Consider the following 25831-nt stretch of genomic DNA (forward strand, 5'->3'; position numbering starts at 1 on the left):
GTACTGTGGAGTCCATGTGGATGGTATTGTGGAATACCACGGTGCACGGTACTGTGGAGTCCATGTGCGTGGTATTGTGGAATACCACGGTGCACGGTACTGTGGAGTCCATGTGCGTGGTATTGTGGAATACCATGGTGCATGGTACTGTGGAGTCCATGTGCGTGGTATTGTGGAATACCATGGTGCATGGTTCTGTGGAGTCCATGTGCGTGGTATTGTGGAATACCATGGTGCATGGTTCTGTGGAGTCCATGTGCATGGTATTGTGGAATACCATGGTGCATGGTACTGTGGAGTCCATGTGCATGGTATTGTGGAATACCATGGTGCATGGTATTATGGAGAACTCCCTGAACTGGGGACCAGAAGATCCAGCTCTCCTTCTTAGCAGCTGTGTGACCTTGGGCAAGTCAGTTGCTCTTACTCTGCCGATATGTGAAACAAAGATAGAATTGCCAGCCCAAGCCATTCTCACATAAGGGGTGTGAGGCCTAAACTAATGAATGTGTTTTGTAAACTGTAAAGTGTTAGGCAAAGTAGTAAGTGAGCATCACTACTATTATTGAAATAATAATAACTATCAATCCACAGGAATGAAGATCTCTTGTTGGAATTTCATCTACCAGTGGAGAAGATATCGTGGGGTGGCTTCCTGCCACCCGGTGCATAGTGGTTTCACGTGTGGGGAATCCTGGGCTGGGCTGTACCATGCCCTGTGTATATCGCTGACTTAGTTCCAGCAAGGTCCCTGCAGAAACAGTAAATATTAGCTCTTGAGGTGATTAGAAAGGAAACCACCGGCCTGGGACAGAAACCAAGCCCTTGGATGAGGCTCTGTAGGTTTCTGTCAAAGGCACCTTTAACTTGCCATTCTGTGGCTTTCAGCAGACCAGCTGGGAGAAAGGAGCTGCTAGCTGAGGTCCCAGGAGGATGGAGAGCTGAGGAAGGAAAGACGGCGAGTGAGTCAACTCTTGAGAGCTGCTGGCCCGAGACCAGCAGCTGCCCCCACCAAGGAGGAAGGCCTGTGCTTGCTCAGCATATCTGCGACAGGAAATCGGGACAGGGTCCCAGGGTCTGGCCCCAGGAAAGAGGCGGGCTGGCCAAGCTCCTTGCTGGACACGCCGCAGAACTATTCTGATCAGTTCCCCCAGGCCCCGCTTCCCCGGTCTAGGACCCCAGGGAGAGTGAGGCAGCAGGAAAGAATGTGGTCTGGAGGCTGTAGGTTTAGTCAGTGCAAAGGGGACAGCATGTTTTCAGGCACCTTGGGATCTTTCTGGGCTCACCCCTGCAGTCACCAGTGTTCACCTTCCTTCCTCTGAAAGGTTATAAACGGTGCCCAAGAATGAGCTGCTCATCCTTCCTTCCTCAAGGGAACTGCTGCTCTGGATTGGGACCCTCCTGTAACCAAGGACACACAAAAATGTCCCATGGGGGCAGTCCATGAATCCCATGGGGGCACTGAGGGTCAGGTCACCCCAGGTCAGAATGTCAGCTTCAAGTGATTAAAGACATCCCTGAACAGTTAAGACAGTCCCAGAATAGTCAGTTTCTCTTAATAGTCTGTGAAGGGATCTAGTCACTAGTGGCTTTATCTGAATCTGCCCCAAATCGCCTCACACTCTCAGCTTATGCTCACTGGGGAACAAATTCTCTAAAGCCATTCCTGCTGTGGGAAGCAGGAAGGCCTTTCGTTTGTCCTAAATTTACCTCTTCTAAGCTCAAGTGAAGCCCTCTAAGCCTCATGTTTGGGATCTGAGGGGCAGTTGTGAGCCCTCTGGACTCCACTTCTCAGAGCGGAGACGCCCTCCTTCAGAACCTTTGGGGCTGGAAAAACCTGACTGGAAGTGTTTTGTGTTTCTCTTTAGACTAGAAAGCCCGTTAAAAAAAAGGACCGGGAAAATGTCCTGCCAGAGACCAGAGGTTGTTCAGCCTTGGTCCTTCAACACTGAACTCTCACCACGGCCTTTCCCAGGTCCTGCAGTGGCACGGCCTGGACCCAGCATCGCAGGTCTGGAAGGAGAATTTATGTCACCTGCTTCAACAGCCCAGCCCCCAGCTCCCCCTCTGACAACGTCCCTGACAACTTGAACATCAGCAGTGACGTGGCAGCCACACGCCACTTCCCACAGCAGCTGTTTCCTCTGTTGGTGTTAGAGAGTTCACTCCTTACACGGGGTCAAAACCTGTCTTCCAGAAGATCTGCCTTTTGGAACCAGTTCCACCCATGGCAGCTTCAGAGAGCTGAAGACATTCAGTCCTGGGCTCCTTGAGACGGCTGCGGCTCCACCGCAGCTCCTTTGACTTTGACTCAGAGCACAGATTCGCCACGTGACGCAACTCCTGGTTTCGCTCCCCTGAGTGCGTTCCAATTAGAGTGTGTCCTTGGCACACTGAGACACCTCAGACTGGAAGCATCTCAGGTCTGCTCTGGTCAGCTCAGCGTGGAAGAAGAGGCTCATCCTCATCCTGGACACCAAATGTATTAATGCATGAACGCTTCCAAAGGCCAACTCAGAATCATTCCCCACGGGTCTAACCCGCGAGCCAGACAGGAAGGCAGCCCTGTGGCACCAGTGCCCACCGCAGCCCACCAGTGTCTGCAATTTCTGCATTAGCAGTTCTGCCTTTTGGCTCTGGAAGATTTTACAGGAAAATATAAAGAGTGGGACTAGTGTAGTGGGAAATGAAAAAAAGGCTAGCCCCATGAAGGGAGGACCAGGATCCCATCTCTGCTGGCATGGCCTCAAAGCTTTGTCCTTCGGAAGTTCTCTCCCTGCTTCCCGGGAGTCTGAGGAGCATCCCACACCTCTCCAGAGCCCCGGAATGCAAGGCCCAACTCAGATCCCAGATAAGAGAGACCTCAAGGGTCAGTGAATGTGTGCAGCGGTGGCAGGGCAGCAAGTACTGGGAGGAGATTCTGTAGGTACACAGCCTAGAGGCTTTGGCCACCACTGGCCAGCAGGTGTCACTGCCTCCTTGAGAACAGTCTCCCTAAAGCACTTCAGAGTCCACGTGCAGAGAGAGGGTCAGTTGCCCCTGGTGACTCTCAGAGCAGCCGGCAGTCCAGCCAGGCTGAGCCCAAGCTCTCATTAGCCAAATCAGGCTTTGTCACTCACCTCCCTGTATTCAGCGACACAGCTGACGCTCTCACGCCCTGACCTTATTCCTTTGAACTGTGCACAGCAGCTGGCGTGGGCCCACTCCCATGTCTTTGCTCTTTGTTTCCTGTGATTAATCCATCCCAGGCTAGGGTGGCTGGTAACAAGGTAAGGTGTGCCCTCTACTCACTCTCCTTCCCTCCCACCCTCACCGGTCTGCTTCAGGCAGCCCTAGAATCAAAGAAACGACAGCTCTAATGTTGGAGCTAAGGGCAAGGATGGAGAGAAAGGAAGAGAGAAAGGTGGACGAGTGGTTAGTCACAAGTCTGTCCTGATCCTAGGCTAGAATTCTGGGCAAGAAGCAGCTTCTAGGTCTCGAGACTCAGGTCAGAAGCTCTGTCAGCTGAGCTTCCATAGCCACAGAAGGAAGAAGCCAGCAAGAGGGGCTTGACTGTGAGGAGGGCATGTGACCCAGTGGCTGCACCTAAGGGCTCAGCTGGCCACACAGTCCGGCTGGGAGCCAGGAAATGTTCCTTGGTTCACATCCCTTCCACTTGCACACTGCCAAGGTCACCCGCAGGATCCTGACAGCAACTCCAGTGGGCTGACAGGGCTGTTAAAGACCCTTCCTCCAAATGGGAGCCTTCAACAGATAACGGATGACGACGGCGTGTCAGGGGGAGGGGCGGTGGGCGTGGTAGGCGTAGGTGGGAGGAATATTTTATCACTGTCATTTGTATAAAATCGCTATCACATGGTGGTAATAAAAAGCAGGTAGACTTAGTTTTGTGATTTGTTTAAATTTCCCACAGACAACTGACGGCACGTGGGCAAACCACGCTCACCACCCCAGCCCGCCTTGGGACACCCCTGATGGACTAAATGGCTACTGGGTGCGAGATACTTTGCCAAGCCCTAGAGATGGAGCAGTGAACAATCCCTACTCTTGAGGAGCTCACGTTCTAACGGAAGAGACAACAAAATAGACAAGAACAATCTTAGCTGGTAGTGCTATGCAGACAATTAAAGAAGGGAGTGAGTAGGTGGCAGCTTTGTATCGGATGGTTGAGGAAATATCAGTTCTACTGTCATGAAAGGGGGCCGGCCATGCAAAACTAAGGGGGACGAGCATTTCAGAGAGAGGACACAGCAAATACAAAGGCCCTTTCCAGAGTGGCTGGTCATAGTTAGCGACAGCTAGGATGGTTAAAGGCAAAGAGACAGTTGGGGCATACATAAATTACGTGGGGAAAACTGGGTGTTGGGGGGACAGGTTGAAGGGAACAAAACTACAGTTCTGTTGGGCTGTGTTACATTTAGGATGTCTTTAAGATGTGCAAGTGCAAGTGTCCAGCAGGAGTTAGGAATGTGAATCTGGAGTGCAAAGGGGTGGTCAGGGCAGGAGGTAGATACGGCTGGCCAAGCCAACCAAGGATGTACGTCCGCCAAGTTCTGGGGCTTGGCGAACGTGGAGGAGTCAGCAAAGGAGGCTGCGAGGGAGAAGCCAACGAGGTAGAATGAAAACCAAGCAAGGGTCGGGCCACGGAGGCCTAGAAAGGAAAATGTCTCAGGAAGGAGAGAGTAGTCAGCCGCATCAAATGCTGCTGAAAACTCTGCCAGGTAAGAACAAAAAGTGACTGCTGGACTCGGTGGCATGGAGGTGAATTTGGCAAAAGCAATTTCAGTGGGATGGAGGGGCGGAATGCTGGCTGAAGGGGGTAGGAGAGAAAATACGGTGTGAGGAAGGGGAGATGGTGGCTGAAACAGCTCAAAAAGATTTACTGGGAAGGGGAGCAGAGAAATGGGCAGCAGCTGGAAGGGAACATGGGATGGATGGAGGTTTTTTATTTTATTTTATTTTATTTGTAATGGAAGATGTTTGTATGTGGGTATGATAATCTTTTGGAAAAGGAGAAATTGATTATGGAGAAGAGAGGGGACACTTGAAAGCAAAGATCACAAGTGGAGGGTGAGCCTTAGGAGCGGATCCCATCAGTAAAGACGTCTCCTCAACCACAGCCAGTGGAGGTCTGCTATCAGGTGGGAGAAACGGAAGGTGGAAACATGACCAGTCATGGCTTTGAGCCTAAGTTGCAGCATTTTGCCAAGTGTGACAGACTCTGGGGTATCTTCTGTCTCCTGAGTTGCCTGGGGTCAAGGTACATGGCTCAGTAGGAACCAACAGAGGCTACCAGAAGATGCCATTAACAAATGGTGATGACCTCTGTGAATTCATTCATGAGTTCAGTTTAGAATATAAACAACCTTTGGACAGGAGCTATATCTCAATCGTCACTGAAGTGCTCAGGCTATTAACTAATTTTAAGCACACACCCTGGGCTTGGCCTGTGTTAGTCAATGGAAACACAGATGAATAAGGCATGATCCTTGCCCACAAGAGACTGAAAGTATTTGAGAAACATTTGCTATATTAACTCAATCATGTGTGTGGCAAAGAATTTGGCCTTGCCCTAGGAGAGGTCTGGCCTTTGTCCCTGGCTCCTGAGAAGTAACCTCTAAACTCCTGGAGTTTCAGAAGTGATAGGAATGTCTTTGTTATTCCTGGTGGCCACCTCAGGCCACATGGTATTAGCCTGACCTCCAGGGAGGGGGAAGCCAGAGATTGAGTCCAAGCAGGTGATCAGTTAAATACTCTTGCATAATGAAGCCCCAATAAAAACTATGAACACCGAGGCTCAGGAGAGGTTCCCTGGTTGTCAATACTCTATGTGTATTGTCACATATCAATGCCAGGAGGGGAGTGTGTCCTAAAGACAATAGAAACTTTGTGTTTGTAACTGTCCCAGATTCTGCCCTAGGCATCTTGTTTTGGCTTAGTTTTGACCTGCATCCTTTTCCCACAATACACCGTGACTATAATAGCTTTCAGTGCGTTCTTCCAGGTAATTGCTAAACCTAAGAGTGGTTTGGGGAACTTCCTGAACTTTCAGTTGATATCAGAAGTGAGGGCAGTCTTTTGGAGGACTGTGCCCTCAGACTTTGCAGTCTGCCTAACTCCAGGTATTATGAAATCTTAGCATTGGAAGGGATTCAGAAATCATCTAACTCAACTCCATTTTAGAGGTGAAGAAACAGAGGTTGAGTGATGGGAAGTAACTTGCCCAAAGTCACACAATGGTACGGGCACAGTGGGAACAGCCCTGGAGTGTCCTGACTCCCTACAGGGATTTCTGCAGGAGTTCCTATGTTTAGGGAAGCTTATTCCTTACTGTGTTTCCTGCCCACAGATTTTTCTTATAGAATGTTTAAGCTGAAATATTTAATGTTTATAAAATAAGGAGCTTGTACTGAAGATGGGCTAATGCTTTCTGTGGGGTAGAAAATTTTTTTGTGAATTATCTCTTTGCTTCTGAACTTTTATACTTTAGATATCATTCTTATATAATCTAGATTGTGTTGCTAGAGGAGATCTTGGCACTTCTTTTTGTTCAACCCTTAATTTTATAGACAAAGATGCTGAGGCACAGAGATGGGAAGAAACCTACCCAAAGTACCTGGTGAGTCAGTGGCAGGGACAGGGCAAAGCTCAGGTCTCTCAACTCTCAGCAGAGCTTTCACTCTAGTTCAGAATGACTTCCCTTGTAGAAGGCCAAGAGAGAGCTGCACACATTTATAAAAGTACTTGAGGGCCTCTCACAGAATCCCAGAGCAGCCCATTCTGTCCAGGCAGTATAAGGTTCTCTTGCCTCATCATAAATTCTTTGAGACGCCACTAGATGTTTTCTCTATTTCTCAGAGTTAAAGGGAGGAAGGAGACTACTTGCTACTTTTCCTGTAGAGCAGGGACAAGCAATAATCTGATTGGCAGATTGTCTCTCACTATCCACTGAGAGATGGTATGGACTAAACCGGCAAGACTAGGACCCAACTATCTGGATTCTATCACATTTATAAAATCATAAAATCTAACCATAGGCCTCATTTTTTTAACCATAAAAATTTTGTTATCACCTCTAGTTAAGTACAATATTTAAATAATGGGTTTGTATCTCTAACAAGCAACTAAGCTTGGTTCTCCTAATTACCCTACTATGATGCTCTAGCAACTAATGTTCCTAAAGTACAGGAATTGATTCTTACACTTGGTCAGAAGTCAGACAGCATGAATCACCTAACGAAGGTGTGGAACACTCATAAGAGCTAAATGTATGATGACATCCCACCACACAGGGCTACTCTCAACTCAGATACCCCAAAAGAGTCAGGGTCAACAATTTTTAGCCCAGAAGGTTCCATGTACCCAGCATCAGTGACGATGGAAATATTCTACTCAAAGAAATTTTTTTGAGCACAAAAGGTATTTATTTAGATACCATGTCATAGCTGGGGAAACTGAGATCCAGGGAGGGAACTGACTTACCGCTTGTCACACTGTTTTATTTTGGTCAATTTTTTGGGAAATATTTCTTATGCATTGTGTTTCTAGATTTCTTAAACAGAATATGGAATACTGCATAAGATGAAACCCTTTCTAGATGATTCAGGTTCATTATTATGCATATCAACAAATCTCCTAGGCTATGATTCTGTGATATTCAAATGACATGAAGAAAAATGTAGGATAATTTGCTTCTATCCTAAATCATCCAGATAGCCTTATAGTATTTTTTTTTCCCCCTCTGCCCATCCAGTGTAAGGCTGTCTGCATTTTCTTTTTTCTTACTGAAGAATTTCTAGAATCCAATTAGGTTCTTTACTTCATTTAATTCTCATAGCAGCCCTGTGAGCGAGGCACTGTGTTTACCTCGATAGTCCCTACCTCACAGGCACTGGCCACGAAGCCAACGGATGGAGAGTCCGGGATTCAGACTCAGGCAGTTCTCACGTCAAATCCCACACTCTGAATCACTATTCTGTTCTACCTCCCTGACTGTTTGAAGTTGGATTTTGAAGGAAAGATTTCTGAGAGAATTCTCATTTACAAATAATAAAACTTGAGCCCAAGAAAGACTAGTAACTTCCCCTAAAGCTACACAGCTGTTAGGGAAGAGCTAAACTAGGACTCAATTCTTTGATTCATTGTCCCAAATTCTTACCAACTCGTTATACAGAAGTTCAGTGGAGAGAAGAGTTTGGGCACATCTGTGAAAAACGAGATTCCTCTTTCGTGGGACTAAGGACCCTCAGGCCCAGGGTCCTGCCTGTCTTTGGCTCATTCTAGAGCCACAGGGCCTGATGTTCCACAAAAATCTCCATGTGGATTTCCCACTAGACCTGCAGCTGGGACACTGTTGCCATGAGTGTGACTGGCGCTGGGTCGTGCACCACAGCCAGCTGAAGAAAGCGCTTCCTCTCTCTTAGGAAGGAAAGCCAGTTCCTAGTTTGTGTTTTGCATGTCACTCCTTCCCAGAATGAGGGACCTGACTCCCCCCCCCTTTCCATACCAGCATATTTTCTCAGAAACACCCTTCTTTCTTTCCAAATGTGGCAGACCCATCACAGTGAACAGCTAGTGAGCGATCTGACCTAGCACTTCCTCCAAAACCTCCTAGTTAAAAATGGGAGCATCCTGAATCCAGGGGAAATTGGCTGTGGCTCCCTGGAGACTTCAAGTTCAGAGGGGAGAGCGCCAGGAGTCCACCTCTGTGCAGTTCTGGAGCTGATACTGCAGATTGCTGATGAGAAGGCCCCTCTAAGGGGGGTCAGAGAATCAGGCCTCCAGAGGGGAGGGAGGACTCCTCAGATCCCATGGAGGCCTGTGGGCATCTGACCTCTACTCCATCCTAGAGCCACCAATGTCTAGAGAGGTGGGCTTGGGGATGGTTCTCAGTTCTGCTATGTCTCTTTTCATTGCTTACCTGTGGCTGCTGGGTGGTTAAGGGTCTCTGAGGAGACAGGACAGGGGTCCTGGACAGTAGCTGGTTCATCTTGCTGATGACTAGTTCCGTGATGAGTTGTCTGTCCTCCACCTGGTGTTCCCCAATCAGCGGCATGCTACAGTCCATGACCTGGTGGAAGATGTGTCCCAGGTGAGGAGAGGGGTGTGGAAACATACAAGGCCTGGTACAGTCTTTCAGAATGGGTAGGATTTAAGCCAGCAGAGATGGGTTAGAGATGAAATAGGCATTCTTGTCTTCAGTTGGAAGCATGTTTGTTTGCAGCAATAGGACCTCTATCCCCCATGCAAACCTCTGCCTCGGGCCCTTCCCCCTAACCTGCACTCAGGCCAGGGCTCAGTAGGACTGGAAGACTGCTGGCTGCAGCAGTAGCAGGAAGAGGTAGAGAGTAAGGACAGGGTAGAGCCCTGGGGCTCAGAAATTTTCAGGCAGGGGAGCAGGTAGATGTGAAGGGCATTTCTTTAAGTTTCTTGTTAGGAGTAGGTAGTTTTCATCTCTGTGACTTTTCACCCACACAATCCCTGTCTCCAAACATGCTCTGCTCATTAAGAGACCAGATTCCTGCCTTTGTTCCTAACCTGGGATGCCGTCTCTTTTGGCCAACAATCTTGATTCTTCCTGTACCTCAAGGTTCAAATTATTGTTTTCTTCCTTTAAGAGGTGTCTGCCTTACTAGGCTAGATCATAGACTCTGCAACCCAACTCTCTCATTTATGGATGAGAAGACTGAGGCCCACCCAGAGAGGGGAGGTGTGACCATCTGGAAGGTTACATGCCAAGCAAGAAATGGGGTAGATTCTGAATCTGAAGCCCACTTTGGGCTCTTGATACCAACTGCTATGCTAGCAAGGAAGCTTTCCTGCTCCCGGGCAGGTTGGGCAGGAGTGCGTGTGAGGGATTCCTACTGTCACTGGCTTTCCTTTTAATACAGGAAAGGGGAGTCGGCCAAGTTGTATTAGAGGATCAGGCTGAGTAAAGTGTCTCCAAGGCTCAGCGAGATGCTAAGAAGAATCTCCCGCACGCCGGTGCCCAGGCAGAGATGCAGGTTCACTCTGTGGCCTTGGACACAGGCTCATAGAGTTAGGCCTCAGTTTTCTCACCTGTAAAATGAGCAGGTTGCACTGAATGACTCCCAAGGGCTGCCTTCTGAGATGGGGAGTGGTAAATCACTACAGTCTTCCCAGAGGAATGGCATTAGGTCCAGCATGGTGTGGGTCAGCCTAGCAGGCTGGAAACACTAATTCCCCACTGATCTTGCTACGTAGATCCACTGATGTGCCATCTAGAATGTTCCCACAGCGCAGAAGACTCCAACATAAAGGCAGTCTGGGCTGCCCACATGGTTCTCAAGCCAAGAGCTTGGCCTCCTGCCTTGGGGGTTATCACTTACTGAGATTCTACTTGGGCCGGACTTACCTCAAAAATGTAGTCTTTCCCATCTTTGCCATGTACAGCTTTGACAGCACAGATGTCCAGGCCGCCAAACATCTCAGAGCAGGTGTCCACCCACAGCTTGTACCTGGAGGTGATGGGAAGGTATCCTGAGGCTGGGGCACGCAATCACGGCAAGCCTGCCTGCCGGTCAGGCTCTCCTGGCTGCCTTGTCGCTCCCTCCCTCCCACGGCTCCCTCCCTCCACCCCCATCAAGCACATTCCCTTATCTGCAGTGCCCGCCCTCCTCTGCTCTCCAGACCCTACCCATCTTTGCAGGCCCAGAGCAGGTCTCATTGCCTCTAGGAGGCCTTCCTAGGCTATTTCAGCCCATGCTAACTACTCCTTTCTTGGAGCTTCTATGGTATGTGCAGTTGTTATCTCCATAAAGCACATGACCCAGTCCTGCCTCATCTTGTTAACTGGCTCTTTGGGCCTTTGTGTTTTATCTGTCCTGTCTGCTTGGAGGCTCCCTTTGGGCAGGGCTCATTACTTGCACCTCTTCATCTAAGTTAGCCTCCCTCTAGCTAGGCTGGGGACTGGACTCCTCTCACTCACCTGTCTGACATGGCGATCTGCTCCAGCATTGCAGAGCCAGTGTTCGTTTTCCAGTTCCCTGAGATCGATGTTCTCCTGCAACGAGGTCCCACCAGGATAGGACAGGCAGTGAGCCATACCAGCAAGAGGAGGGCATGAAACTTTACAGAATTTTAGCTCACTGTTGCTCTTTGCACCTGCTTCTCCCACAAATAGCCCAGGGGTCTGTCATGCTGAGCCTTGAGCCTGGCTGCCTCTGCCAAACCTGTAATTCTCTTCTCCTCTCTACAAGTGTCCTGCCCAGACAGCTCTGGCTCAAGGAGCCTGCCGTGATCTTTCAATCAGATGAGCTCTTGCTCTCCTTAGAAACCCTATGGGAATTTGTTTGTACCTTACTATCAATCCTACATCTACTTTTTACTTTAGGTATTGGAGCTAAGTCTTAAGCTAAGATTTGTCCACAAGTCTGTACACCACTTGAGGGTATATATTGGGTCTTGTATTCCCAGAAACATACCCACTCAGTATCTGCAATGACTTGATACATTCCAAACTGGAAATTCCATCGATCCTGGGAACTCCTACAGGGTTCTTATGAATGTCTCCCAATGTCTTCCTTATTGGCTCACTCATTCATTCATTCAACAGCTAATTTCTGAGGGCCACTACAGTATTAGCCATGTGACTCTGGGCAAGTCAGGTAACCTCTCTGGGCTTAAACTGCCTCATCTGACGGCTGGATGCCATCAGCCTCTTCTCTGCTGTACCCACTGCACCATCCCTCCATGAGCACGTGTTAAGAGTCAACCAGTCTTGGACCAAATAGGAGGTGCATGACCTGGGTTCTGGTTCTAGATTTGCTCTTGACTGGCTGGGTGACCTTCAAAGAATCACTTCACCTCTCTGAGCCTGTCACATCTGTAAACACAGGGCTGTCAGGAGGACCAATTGATACAGGCTTAAATGAACTGTAAGACACCCCAAATATATCTTTTTATTTATTAGTCTTCGCCCAGACACAGTCAGGAGGAAGGGGGTGGCCCCGGGGACAGAAAAGCCCTGCTCACGCCATTGACCGAGCCCTTCACATGCCGTCCTCATCACTCAGCGCTGTGTGGAGAGTGGGTGTGCTAGTTCCCAGGAGGGTCCTCGCCAGAGATCTGATTTCACACAGAGAAACCCAGTTATGTGCTAGTTTTTCAGAGCCACGAGGCAGCCCAGCAAGTCCACTGATGGGGAAATGACGATCCTCACGCTGGACAGCACTGACTGCTTTCCAAGGTGCCTTCCTCACCAAACCCCGAATTTCAACGCCCTGCTGTGAGCAGGCTGGAATTCTTGCTTTGCAGGCAAAGAGAGTACTGCTCAGAAAGGTTAGATGACTTGTCCAAGATTGTATATCTACTTGAAGCACATATGAGATAAAAATCCAGGAATCTTTGTTCCCTCCCTGTGAGGTGCTTTCCCCTACACCACGCTACCTGACACACAGAGAAACCCGAGTGGCCTGTAAAACCTGAGAGCAACACAAAGACAGAATCATACTGAAAATTACTCTACTTTCTAACAGGGGTGGTTTCCAAACGTGTCCCTGTGACCAGACTCCTCATAGAAGGGACAGAGAGTCACTCACTTCCATGTCCCCAGCACAGAGCCATGACACATAATAGGGTCTCCCAAACTTTGAATGTGTTCACTGATTCCCACTATTTTCAGGTTACACACTCAGTTCAACGTGAGCCGAAATCCAGTTTACAATTATATTTGTCAGCACTAACTTTCTTCCCACAACGTTTCCTTGGTTTGTCGGGAATGCCACGCAGATACTCCTGCTACCCTGATGCATATACAACGTGAAAGGCCATCTCATCCTTAGGCTCATTTATTTCATTAACAGCAGTAACATTAATAATTTTCATAGTCTGAGAAGCCTTTGCTTCAAAACGAGAAGTCTCAGCAGCAGAACTTTCAACTACAAATCTTGAATGACTTCCTGGCTGCCCACCACCGTATCACACGTTTGAAGGACCTGCATAGGTCAAAGCTTAAAATAAGAAGGGAAGGAATCGAATCCCATAGAACTGGTTTCAAGCCAGTCTCATGACCACTATGACTCTGTCAACAGGCAAGATATTAGTAAAAACATTGCATAATTTTGTTGAAGTTAATTTGTAGGTTAAAATCCTTTTTGAGTGAATAATGTTAATGGCCCTTACATTTGCATAGCACTTTAAAGTTTGCAAAGTTCCCTAACACTTCACACCCTTTTTAACAATGGGATGTAGGGCACAGATCCATACAGGCTAGGCGACCTGGGGCATGTGGGAGCAGAGGGGACACTGAGAGGCCACTCAATGACAGCATGACTGCCTCTCTGGACTCAAAGGGCATGGACCTCTGCAGAGGGACCCACATTATTGCCTCCTGAGAGTGGAGGCAGGAACAGCACCTTCTTTCCACCACATACGGCTGTCTCGGGATCTTCAAGGTGATTGCCGGGGGGAGAAGGGAAAGATCCCAAACCTTATCTTGGTATTGCTAAGTCAGTCTCTTCTGAGAGCAGGGACATAGCCACAAGTTTGAGGAAGAGGTGTGGTAGAGAAAAGCTGAGAGGGCCTAAACATTCCTCCAAATAACTAATGATCTCTTGCAAATAAAAAAAAGTTAGGTGAATGTTATCTAAAGCTTCTCTGGTCACTCACCCTTCATCAGTGTTTTGGAATTCTCTTTTATTATGCTTCATTTAAAATTTTTTTTTTTGGAAACCCTAGGTCTTGCTCTGTCACCTGGGCTGGAGCACAGTGGCATCGTCATAGCTGACTGCAACCTCAAACTCCTGGGCTCAAGTGATCCTCTTGCCTCAACCTCCCAAATAGCTGGGACTACAGCTGTGTGCCACCACAGCTGGATAATTTTTCTATTTTTTGTAGGGACAGAGTCTTGCTCTTGCTCAGGCTGGTCTCAAACTCCTGGGCCCAAGCAATCCTCCCACCTGGACCTCCCAGGGTGCTAAGATTACAGGTGTCAGCCACCACCCCTGACCTGGTATCATCTCCTTTTAAGGATCAAGACACTCTTACTCCACTGTAGTCATCAATAAATGTTTTATTTTTATTTAGGGGATTTTAAAATTAAAAAATAGAAAAATCTGCTTTTCTGGGTGTCTGAAAAAAATATGTTTCTGCTTTCTTTTAGTGAGTTTTTATAATGGTTCTTAAAGTATTTTGTCTTACTTTGTGCATAATTTTTAAAGCAATCCTGAATTCTTTTCTGGAAGCAGGAAGACTATAAATATAAAATTATAAACTTTTTAAAAGTAGGCCCCTTAACATTTTGAAATAAAAAATAAATTAAAAAAAAATAAAACTGTACTAAAAAGCCTATTTTTTTTTAAAGTAGGAATCTATTGAATAAAGATTAAAAAAAAAATTCTATGCCTCAGTTCTCCACAAAGGTTCTTCCCTGAATACTTACTGGGCACCTACTATGTGTCTGCTGCTATACAAGGTCACAGTTCTCGCCCACAAGGAGCTCAGAGTCTGGAGGACGAGGATGACACAAAACACATGTGCAGAAAGGGCTAGACTAGAGGTGTGTGAGGGGTGGTGTGGGAAAGGAGCGCAGAGAGGGGGAACCTACAGAACTCCAGGGGTGGGGAGCATAAGTCCTGAAGAGAGAGATGAGGGAACAAAATTAGAAACGGGCGAGTAAGGAGAAGGGAAGGCTGCTCAACCTTGAGGGCTGCTAAAGTCCTGAGTGGCAAAGGTCAAATTCATATATTAATGTTCTCTCTTTGCAAAGAAAATACAACTTTTTTTTTTAAAAAAAAGTCGGGATATCCAAAATTGGAATTATAAACCATTTGCATTCTTATATGTATTATGGAAGGTCAAATAGTCTTGCAACTGTTTCTTTTACTACATTCTGGTGGAGGAAACCTTCAACTTCCCAGTGGGGCAGACGGACACAGCTACGTGGAGCCGTCATCTACTTTTGTTACCACCAGGTTTTAACGCTCTGTAGCATTGTCAGGGCTGGACATTTACACCAGCAGTTTCTCAACCTTTTCTGTGCTTTGGAAATCTGGGGAAGGCTCGGGACTCCTTCCGACATGCACAGCATGTAAGATGTGTAACTGCAGAAGATAAAAGCACATAGTAACACTGTGGTGCCCAATTAGGGTCATCAAAAATATCAAATCTGTGATTATGGCCGGGCGTGGTGGCTCACGCCTGTAATCCTAGCACTCTGGGAGGCCGAGGTGGGCGGATCGTTTGAACTCAGGAGTTCGAGACCAGCCTGAGCAAGAGCGAGACCCCATCTCTACTAAAAATAGAAAGAAATTATATGGACAGCTAAATATATATATAGAAAAAATTAGCCGGGCATGGTGGTGCATGCCTGTAGTCCCAACTACTCGGGAGGCTGAGACAGCAGGATCCCTTGAGCTCAGGAGTTTGAGGTTGCTGTGAGCTAGGCTGACGCCACGGCACTCACTCTAGCCTGGGCAACAGAGTGAGACTCTGTCTCAAAAAAAAAAAAAAAAAAATCTGTGATTAGTAAAATATGTGTTTCTTTCTAAATAACAGGAGTAGTGGCAGGTCTAATAACTACCACGACTTTTAAGTAGCGAGGAGAATAATTGGTATTTAGAGATGATTGTAGTGTGATACAAGAATATCTGTGATCACCTTTACTGACAAAATCCTATCTGTTGCTGCTACAACTACTGCAGCCTGTCGTCTCTGTTCATAACTGCAGAGAAAGCTACATTTCACTCAGGGAGTAGTGAAAATGAATATTGATATTATTTCTCATCTTAGTTCATAGACACCCCCCCCTCCTCCCACCCCCGACTTAACAGGAACCGGGATAAGAACTCCTGACTGAAATGGCACCCTCTCTCTGACATCTGCCTCCGGGGCCAGACAAGGTTAAACCGAGAATTGGTTGCTACCTGGAGGCTCAGGTTCCCCACTGCGGCGAGGAGGAAGTGGAGAGTCCCTGCTGGCACCCCAGTCCTTACTCACATGTAAGCCTTGTAGTTGCTGCCAATCTTCTGGACCCGGATGTCATACTTGGCGTCAATGAAAGGCTCTGCCGTGGCATAAGTCTGGGTGAGGGCCACCACGCTAGCAATGTCCTGGAAGTCGTAGTGGTTTTCCACTTTGACCTGATGTTAGAGCAAGGTAGAGAGGGAGAAAGGGAGACGTACACATACACTCACTGTGAAGTCACAAAGGCCTTGAGCCCTCAAATCCATCGGGATGTTTCCAATCCAGATGCAAACCTGGATGCCTCATCTCCCAGGAGGACCCATCTCCCTAGTTTCCCTTCCCAGGGCTCAGGGGCTACACTTGCTGCAAAGGACCCAAAGGACCAAGCAGGTGGCCTGCACTCTGCTCGTTGAAAAAGATCTGGTTGGTAATACTCATGGCTTCAAAGGGGCCAAATCATCTTCTCCTTGGAAAGAATTTATCAGTAACGGAGGCAGAAGAACAGTGCATAAATGCGCTATCTGAAATATGCCCTCCTTGGCTCAACCCAAAAGCACAGCAGGCCCCTCTGCCCTACCTTGCCCATGCCGGAGTGAGCATGGCCAATCTTCACCACCACAGGGAATGTGGGCAGCGTCAGCTGAAAGCAGAGGAGAAAGGAAGGCATTGGTCAGTGTGTGTCTGTCTCTCTGTGGAATCCTACAAATATTTTTCTTGTGAACGCCCTTGGGAAAGTCCTTTAAAGAATTTGCTTTACAAATTAAAAAAAAAAAAAAAACTGAGGCCCCTAGAATGCCAGTGACTTTCCCAAGGTCACATACCATAGGAATGGCAGAGCTACAAGAACCCTGTTCTCCTATTAGGTACACTCTACATCTTTAAACTTCACTGCTTTGGCCTTCTCTGCATTAGACAAACCCTGGGCACGACTGGTCCTCAGCCAAAGAGAACAAAAAAAAAAAAAAAAAATGTATCTCTGAAAGGATGAATTTTACTGTATATAAATTGTATCTTAATAAATCCAATTTTTTTCACATGCATCTTTGGAATCTTAATGTCCCTTTCGTCATGTGCCTCTTAGTACCCACCCCCTTCAAAGGTCCAGCTTTCCTATAACGATTCTTCCCTATTTACCAACACCCCAGACTCACCACCAAACAAGGCTTTGTATGCTAAGGCCTATTTCTGCCCCATTCTTGTATTAGAGCTGATACAAGAATTCAATATGTTTATCATTGGAAAGAGATCCTTTAAGAGAGGTACCTTGAGGTAGCCATATTTTAATAGAGGAGCAATAAAAACTTAAAAGAATTATCCTGCAAGCGCAGGATTTCAAGCTGTTACAAAATGATGATGGAAGAAGTAATACTGTGGAGTGAAGTGGAAGGAGAACTAGACTGGAAGTCAGGGGACTCGTATTCTAGTTTTCTCTGCCGCTAATTTTCTTCAAGTCACTCTACCTCGCTGAGCCTGGGCCTTCACATCTGTCAGATGAAGAGATCGAACTGGATGCTTTTCAAGAGCTCTTCAAATAATATATTAGACTCTATCTTGGTCTGGACATTATATGAAAAACCAGCTGGGCCACCAACCCGGACATCTCATATTTCTCAGTCAGACTCAGCTGTCTTTCAATTTTCTTCTTTTCAAACATCACTAGCACCATCCAAATGAAAAGGTGTCCTCTGAAGGAAATAATGTTGACCCTGATGAAAAGTCAGACTCCCATGGGAGTCTAGGTGTGACCAGATACTAGCAGTGTCTGGCCTGAGGATTTCAGCATTTCTGGCTTAGGCCAGTCAAGGCCGGGGAGGAAGAGCTTCAAAGGGCTTTAGAAATCATGCAGCTCAACCCTATTTTATGAAGAAGAAACTGAGGCCCTGAGAGGCAAAGGTCACAAAGCTACCTAGTGACAGTCAGAACCAGAATACAGTCTCCTACTTTCCAGTGCAGCATGGGGTGGAAACATCCCCCAGCAATAATCCCATGGAGATTTGGGATTTGGAGATTATGCTCTGTCAAACAGTAGACAAGGCTCTGGTCACAGTGCAGCGACCCCAAGGGCCTTGCTTCTTTGCTTTCTAAGGTACCCCACCTTCTATAACATGACATAGTCTAGTGAGCAGGGACACGGATTAAGAATCAGTGTAGCCTTCAGCCTAGAGAGGGCTTTGAGGTCCAAGGTTTGCCTTAAGTGATGGGACACCCTGTGTTTGGAGTCCCCACCAGGGGCACTGCCCGCAGCTATCTGCAGAGTCTACAGCACTGGGTATGGGAAAGGGTTTCTGAAGTACTGGCTGCTTCTCTGCCATCTCTCCCCACCCCCCAGCCAACAGAGCAGACAGAGCCAAGACACACACTCACCCCAACTTTCTCTGTCCTATTCCATTACTGTTTGCTGTTGCTTTGGAGCCTCATAAATAGGGCATTGAAAACACTTCCTGCAGCTGAAAGAAGCTCTGAGTAGCTTGTCTCATTCCTAGTGTGCTGCTCAGCAAGGGGTCCGTCCTTCTCTGTCACTGTCTCTTTTGCCTGTTGTAATTCTGTCTGCCTCTCTCCACTCTGCCCGTCTCACTCTTTCTGTCTCTGCCTCTCCTCGCTCTTGTTCCTTCTGCCTAAATCACAGTCCCTCGGGCTTTCCGCCCTCATGCACTTGTCTTTGTTGCTCTGTCTTTCTGCCCCTGACACCATCCCGGCTCCCAGTGCCGTCCTCTACTTCCAGACAGCTTAATTTTCGGGGCAAGGATGTAGAGGCTGGGGGACTCAGTCCTGGCTTCCCTCTTCTTCTCACTGAGTCTTGCGGTCTGGAGGGCCCGGGTCCTGCAGCCCAGGGTGGCCTACAGCCAAGAGAGGGCGGAGCCCATGGGGCGGGATTGGCCCTAGGGCCACCGCATAAAGCCCGGGGCGAGGGGCGCGACGCCTTCTGAAGGAGTCAGTCCTGGAGGGGCTGTTTGGCCCTACAGACCCCACAGGCTCGGTCGGGGCTCTGCAGTGTCATGCCTGGGAGCCCCTGGACCGCGCCGAGCTGGGCGCTGTTGCTGCGGCTGCTGGCGCTGCTGCGGCCCCCGGGGCTGGGCGAGGCGTGCAGCTGCGCCCCCGCGCACCCCCAGCAGCACGTCTGCCGCTCGGCGCTGGGTGAGTCCGAGGTCCGCAAGGCCCACCGCAGGGGGTGGCGGGGGGACTGGTATCTGGCCAGCTGCAGAACAGAGTCCCGAGGGAAAGGAAGGAGCTCAAATCGCGCACCGGTTTTCTCCTGCTGGGGCTGATGGAAGGGCGGCGCCATAGCAACCTTGCAAGCGCAGAGCGTGACTGCTTCCTAAGGAAATAAAGATTGTATCTGGGACCTCCGCAGCGACTCCCTCACTCCCGCCATACCGCAACTATGGAGTGTCATTGAACAAGGTGTCATCGGAGTGATCTGGCGGTTATTCTGAGCTCCTGGATTGGGGGTGGGGGAGGGGCGGGAGAGGGTTTGCATTATAACCATCCTGTCCGTCCAGGCCTGTAACTGATGTTGCCACCATTCCCCCTACCCCAACACACACCTTTTGCCATTTCTTTTCCCTTTGCCTGAATTGCCCTTACCCCATACCCTTAAATTCCTAGCAAACTCCCATTCATCCTTCAAGGTCTAACGCACCCTCTTCTCTGGAGGCTTCCTGACTTCTTGGTGCCACCACAGCATCTCTCAGTCTGTGCGCTCCTGCTGGCGTGTGCTGCTGTTCTTCATAAATGTGCCCTGCACTAGACCAAGAGTTCTGTGGGATGGGGACCGTGTCTTAATCACATCCGTGGGCCTAGGGCTAGTGCAAGGCCAGGCACAGAGGAGGAACTTCATAAACAGTTTTTGATTAATGCCCTAACGGCAAGAGATGGGCTACCTCGGTGCAGGGTCAGAACATTTAAGAATTCCAATACACACTTACTAATACTCACTCTGGGAGAGTGCTGAGGCCTTGAGCTCCAGCAACAGATGAACCTCACATCAGCTGCCCTCAAGGGGCTCCTCCTCCCTCCTCTACCCTGACTCCACTACCCCCGCCCCACTGCACCCAGGGCTGTGGAGAACCAGTGCTCTCCAAACTAAAGCTTCAAAGGGCAGGAAGAGCATAGAGTTTGTAGGACCTAAGAGGCCGGAGGGGTTTGGAACTTGTAGCCACGTCAGAGGAGGAGGTTCCAGGTCTCCATTCTCACATACATTGCACTGCTCATACCTCAACCAAGGAGTCCTTCCCCTACAAAATTCTCCAGGGACCCCAGATCATCCAGATCTCAGACGCATTGCTTCCCCCAGGCTGCTGAAGTTTCCTTCTTTTCTCTTCCTATGTAGTGATTCGGGCCAAAATCTCCAGTGAGAAGGTAGTTCCTGCCAGTGCAGATCCTGCTGACACTCAAAAAATGCTCCAGTATGGAATCAAACAGATTAAGGTACATGGGAGCAGGAGAGGGTGTTTACCCCTATGGGCTGGGGAGGGAGTGGGGTCTGTGTCTGGGAGGGGTGGGGCTGGCAGATTTCAGGCTACCTGGCTTGGTGATCCTTGGATCTAGATGCTAAAGTGGACCTGGATGAGATTTGGGGGCAGGGCCCACAGAATCCGAGGGACAGGGTAGGACCTCAGCATCCATCTGGTCCTGTAGCTGCCTATGCATGGGGGCCACTGGAGGTACCTCCCCTCTCACTGGAATAAGCCATGGTTTAGATGTTGTTTTTTTAGAGAGAGAAATGACTCAGTAGGGCCATCTGCGTGCACCAAATCCTGAACTAGACTTTTGGCTAAATTTTTAGGCTGAGAAATGAGAATTGTTTGCTTACTATACAAAGTACACTCACTGACCCAATACTGCTTTTTTATAATTGTCTTTAAGATGTTCAAAGGGTTTGAGAAAGTCAAGGATGTGCAGTATATCTATACACCTTTTGACTCTTCCCTCTGTGGTGTGAAGCTAGAAGCCAACAGCCAGAAGCAGTATCTCTTGACTGGTAAGTTAAAGACGAGCAACTGGCCTTAATAGAGTCTATCTTCAGGGAGTTAGTGAGAAAGGAGCCAGGGCCTTCCTTGGGCAGCAGGCTGAGCCAGGTGGCATGTTCTTAGGCAGAAAACAGAGCTGAGTGAGACATGGCCTCTGAGTTGGGAGGAGCCTTGGTAACCTCCCTTTCATTGCAGGAGTCCTCATTACAGTGATCTTGGCCACTGCTTCACTGTTTTAAGAAGAGGTTGCTCTCTCAGTCTAGGGCAGCTGGTTCCATTTTCAAACAGCTTAAATTGGTGTTAGATATTTGGCATCTTGAGCCAAAATCTGCCCCTCTAAAGCTACCTATGAGTTCAGCTCTGCTCTTTGCACAGGGGCCTTGAGTCTAACACGGCTCTGTCTCTATGCTCTTGGGCCCAGGCAGGTCTCCTCCATACTGAATTGGTTGGGATAGAACAGTTAAAGAACCACACAAGAATATCACTCCATAAATGAATACAACACTAAATTATTTTGGAGTTCAGCGAAAGGAGATACTCGGTGGTTGTAAACAATCAGGGAAGCTTCACTGTATAAGTGGGCTCTACACTGGCCCTAAAAGATGAAAACTATTTAGAAAGAAAGCAAGGAAAAGAAAAAGCCCAGCAGGTAGGGAGACTAGGTGAAGGAATTCCACTCTCTGTCCATCCATTCAGTAATGAACGACCACCTCTCACTGCCAAGCTTGGGGCAGGAGACTGGAGATTCAGTAACAAGCCACAGCCCTCAAAGAGTTCACAGTCCAGACGTGGCTCTTGACAAGTCTCAGACACTGGAGGCCACAATGATGGGGCTTCCCAGCTCCAAGGAGATGGAATGGTGCTGAGCTGGGGAGCTCCTGGGTGGGAGAGGCAGAGGCAGGGCATGCCAGGGAGCCCTCCCGTCCCCAGGACTGGCAGACCAGGCCTTGTCAAGCTCTTTTATCCTGTTATCCCACCTCCTTTCAGTAAGCACCTGCTCTCTGTGCACCTGGCCCTCTGCTAGGCACTGCCATGTGTGCGTCAGGGGAAGTAGGAGATGTACTCTCTGCCCTCAGGGATGTCAAGTCTAGCCAAGGGTGGGGGTAAATGACAAAACCCAAGTCCACTGAAGTCATCTGTGGTGCCCAGGCCCTTTAGGAGAAGGCATAAGCTCTTCTGCCTGTGTTGAAAAGCCTTTGTGACCAGAACACTGCTGCCCTCTCTAGCATTGTATTCTGCCATTTGTCAGTGACAGTTCCCGGCCTCTCACTCCCCCCTATCTGAACTAAACTACTTGCAGTTGCAGAAGGTACACTGCTGGGCTATGTCCTTGCACAGAGGGTCCCAGTGACCAGAGGCCCTTCCCCCAACTTGCTTGGCAGGTGAACCTCTACCCATCCCTTCAAGGCCTGGTGCAAGCACCTTTCCTCTGAGACGCCTTCCTTGCCCCATATCCTCTCCTTTGTTCTCATACTGCACTTTGTGTATAATCACACAGTAGTGTAATTTTTGCCTACTTCTGTCCACTCCACTCATTTTTAAGCTCCATGGGGACAAAGATCCTGTCCTATGCATTTCTGTATTCCTGGCATTAAATCATAATAGTTACTCAGCGAGTAAATGATTGAGTGACCAAAGTTCTAAACGAGGTGTGGGCTAGCATGGTCAGGGATGGCTTCGAGGATGAGGTGGTACTGGAAAGGTCTTTGAAAGGTGAAAAGGAGTTTCATAAGTGAGGAAGGGCAACTTTCCTATGGGGAAGGGAAAAGACTCGCCGAGATAAGTATCCATAGGGCAGGAGACTGGCCTTTGTAGATACTGGGAAGGGTTGGGAAGGGGAAGGGTCCTATAATTTATGGAACATCTTCTGTGGGCCCACAACTGTGCTGGGAACTTCATATTCTCTCATTTAATCCTGGCAACAACCTTGTTATTCTGGTCTTCCAGCTGAGAGGTTACGTGACCTTCTTAAGATCATATGGCTAGTAAGTGGCAGAAAGGAAGGGGGCCCACCCAGAGTCTGACTCTGAAGCCCATGTTCTTCTCTCTGCACCGCGCTAAAGGGAGCAGCCTGCACTGGATCCCACGACTCTGCCTCGCGCAAACATGATCTGTTAATCTGTTTGCTATAAGGATTATAGGGGATTTTCTGGTCCCTTCATTGAGCCCCGTGTCACCATTAGAGAGGCTGCAGTTCTGGACCCAGGCCCCTGGAGCTCCAGAAACAGACTCTCGATGCTAGACTCTCCTCCCTCTCCCCTCGAAGGTCAGGTCCTCAGTGATGGAAAAGTCTTCATCCATCTGTGCAACTACATCGAGCCCTGGGAGGACCTGTCCTTGTTGCAGAGGGAAAGTCTGAATCATCACTACCATCTGAACTGTGGCTGCCAAGTAAGGGAATGTCCATTTCCGAGGTCTTGGGGGGATGGGGGAAGGGTCATGAGCCTTGTGGCCTCGTGCTTTATGTTCTCCTTCACTCATGCTTGCATTTATTCACTTCCTATACGATACTTGGGATCTGCCATGGATCAGGCAATGTATGAAGTTAGGGATGGGAAAGCAACTCAGTCCACAGGCCCTGATCTCAAAGTACTGACATTTTGGCTGGGAAGGTGGCCATCATATAAGGTGGACTGAGATGACAGTAATACAGCCACTATTTAAAGAGAATCTACTCTTTGCAAGACCCTGTAATAGTCAATTTATTTTAAATATTTAATTTAGTCTCCCTAACAAATTCATGAAGAATTAAGATTTCCATTTTAAGGTGAAGACATTAAAGCTCTAGGAAGTGAAGTGACTTGCTCAAAGTCAGTAGTAGAGTAAGGACCCTCAGGGCTGTCTGACTGCAGAGATGCCATTAGAGAGGCAATACTGCACATGAGGGCACAGGGGAAGGGGAATTCAGGGGGGAGTTTGGGAGCTAGGAAATGTTTCATAAGGCAGAGGGCATTTGAGATGGGCTGTAAGGATATGTAGGAGTCTGAAAGGCAGCAATGGAAAAAGGACACCTACTCACTTTGATGTTGTGTGGCCATGACTCTAGATCACCACCTGCTATACAGTTCCCTGTCCCATCTCAGCCCCCAACGAGTGCCTCTGGACAGACTGGCTGTTGGAACGAAAGCTCTACGGGTACCAGGCCCAGCATTATGTCTGCATGAAGCATGTTGATGGCACCTGCAGCTGGTACCGGGGTCACCTGCCCCTGAGGAAGGAGTTTGTTGACATCATCCAACCCTAGTAAGGACCAGTGACCACCACATCCCTTCAAGAGTCCTGGAGATCAAGCCGGTTCTCCTTCCCTGCAGAGCTCTGGCCATCACCACCTGCCCCATTGCTACCAGCCAATGGGAAGTACTAAGTGGACAGTGTGGCCAGTGGCAGGGCAGGGATGGGGCATGGTACAGCTGTGTCCAAAACCCCAGCCCAGAATCTGTCAAAGGCTAGGGAAGGCAACATGACTTTTCTATCTTGCCTTCAACCCATCTCCTCTGCTTCCCAAACCCCATTAGTGTAGCCTTGTACATGTTACTGAAAGTGTTTATTCTGGCTTAGTTTGTTTTCCAAAGCCAGGACGATTCCTTTTTATCCCCAGGAAAAAATGTTTTCCTTTTGCCTTAACTGATCTGATACGGGAGAAATGGCGAATGTTATGCATATGAGATGGTATATCCTTGTGATGTACAACACCAGAAGATGGGTTGACAGTGCCACAAACAGGCTGACTGGCAGGAATGAAAAGACAACATACTATGGCTCTACTTCTCCTGTCTCAACTCATCCTAATCCTCTGACACACTTTCATCCGTCTGGGGGAGTGTCCTGGGGCACTGGGATCATTTGGTGTGAGGGCTAGAATGGCCTAACCTCCCTCCCCATGCTGTAATCCCTCCTCACCATGGCTGGCAGAGGGTCCGGCCCAGTTAGCACACCTCTTGGGATGACAACACACTTACTGTCTAAGCATGGGTACTGTGTCTCCAGGTTCACTATCCCTAATGCCCTCAGCTGATGTCCATAAGGCTTCTCTTCTGCCTCCTTTAGGTTACTAATGTCTTAATTCCTACTTTAGAACTTATTTTTTTAAGCCAAAAAAGCCTTTCTCTTGTAGAATTGAAGTCCCCCTTCATCAGCTTTGACACCTCAGAGCAGAGCTCCTCTCTTGAGGGCAAATTTCAGGATAGACGACAGAAGAGAAATAACACAAGGGCCCCTGGGGAGAAGGATGGTAGATGGGGAATGTACTTTGCAATTATTGCAATTTTTTTCAGTGGTCAGCCCTGCTAGATGTTACAGCAGGAAACAGCCTCAGACAGCCCCTGCACCCTTCAGCTCAGTCCCCTCACCACTGTGTCTTGGGGTCCCCGAGATCTCCAACCCCGGGAGCCCTAGGCCTCCTCAGCCTCTCCCAGGCTTCCTGGCTTGCCATGAAAGGGCAAGTCCTGATATTGGCCTCTAGGATTGATTAGGAACAAGGGTTTAAAATTCCAGAGCCTCTCCCTGGGGAAGCTCTGGCGAAGATGACAGAGAAAGTTGTTTTCAAGGCCCACAGTTGTTTTTCTACATGTGGTCTGCTGGTCAGCAGGGCCATGCACCATGTGTCAGAAGAAGCCTCTTGATTCTGAGAAGTGGTGCAAATGGAGATCCCTTTTGGCAAAGGGAGTGGGAGAGGGAACAAATATCATCTCCGTTCCATGTCACACCGAGTCTGCATTGGTGGGTTAAGCAGGAGCACCCACTGATCACACCAGCCTGGGGCAGAGGGTGTAGGGACAGGGAGGAAGAAGGCAACTTGAGCTCTAGGTTGCCAAGGAGGAAAAACATCAGCAACAGCCCCCTTACCAACCTTCCATCTCATCTCTCTGCTCCTTCTGACATCCTACGATGGTCTCAGAGAAGGCATAGTGTTAACTCAGCCTCATCACAATCTTCAG

The 25831-nt window shown here is 48.5% G+C and overlaps 2 protein-coding genes across 2 annotated transcripts in view; one reads left to right on the forward strand and one right to left on the reverse strand.

Moving 5' to 3' along the window:
• SYN2 (synapsin II) overlaps nucleotides 1-25831 on the reverse strand; it is a 169155-nt gene that overhangs the window by 11653 nt on the left and 131671 nt on the right. The window contains exons 6-10 of the mRNA XM_069484416.1: nucleotides 16502-16564; nucleotides 15958-16100; nucleotides 10949-11023; nucleotides 10376-10478; nucleotides 8921-9070 (exon numbers count right to left, since the gene is read on the reverse strand). Coding sequence (XP_069340517.1) covers nucleotides 8921-9070; nucleotides 10376-10478; nucleotides 10949-11023; nucleotides 15958-16100; nucleotides 16502-16564 — 534 coding nt within the window. The remainder of the gene's footprint in view (nucleotides 1-8920; nucleotides 9071-10375; nucleotides 10479-10948; nucleotides 11024-15957; nucleotides 16101-16501; nucleotides 16565-25831) is intronic.
• On the forward strand, nucleotides 18921-24138 carry TIMP4 (TIMP metallopeptidase inhibitor 4). The gene is made up of 5 exons (XM_069484415.1): nucleotides 18921-19059; nucleotides 20255-20352; nucleotides 20791-20905; nucleotides 23161-23285; nucleotides 23941-24138. The coding sequence occupies exons 1-5, from the start codon at nucleotides 18921-18923 to the stop codon at nucleotides 24136-24138; spliced, it is 675 nt and encodes a 224-aa protein (XP_069340516.1).

The sequence above is a fragment of the Eulemur rufifrons genome, chromosome 10, assembly GCF_041146395.1.
Source record: "Eulemur rufifrons isolate Redbay chromosome 10, OSU_ERuf_1, whole genome shotgun sequence".
Taxonomy (NCBI): Eukaryota; Metazoa; Chordata; class Mammalia; order Primates; family Lemuridae; genus Eulemur; species Eulemur rufifrons.

What these genes read in the sequence shown, in the direction of transcription:
- TIMP4 (XM_069484415.1), top strand. Translation starts at nt 18,921, where the DNA reads ATGCCTGGGAGCCCCTGGACCGCGCCGAGCTGGGCGCTGTTGCTGCGG. An exon ending in GAAGCAGTATCTCTTGACTG is followed by an intron (nt 20,906 to 23,160) that starts GTAAGTTAAAGA and finishes CTCCCCTCGAAG; the next exon opens with GTCAGGTCCTCAGTGATGGA. An exon ending in ATCTGAACTGTGGCTGCCAA is followed by an intron (nt 23,286 to 23,940) that starts GTAAGGGAATGT and finishes CCATGACTCTAG; the next exon opens with ATCACCACCTGCTATACAGT.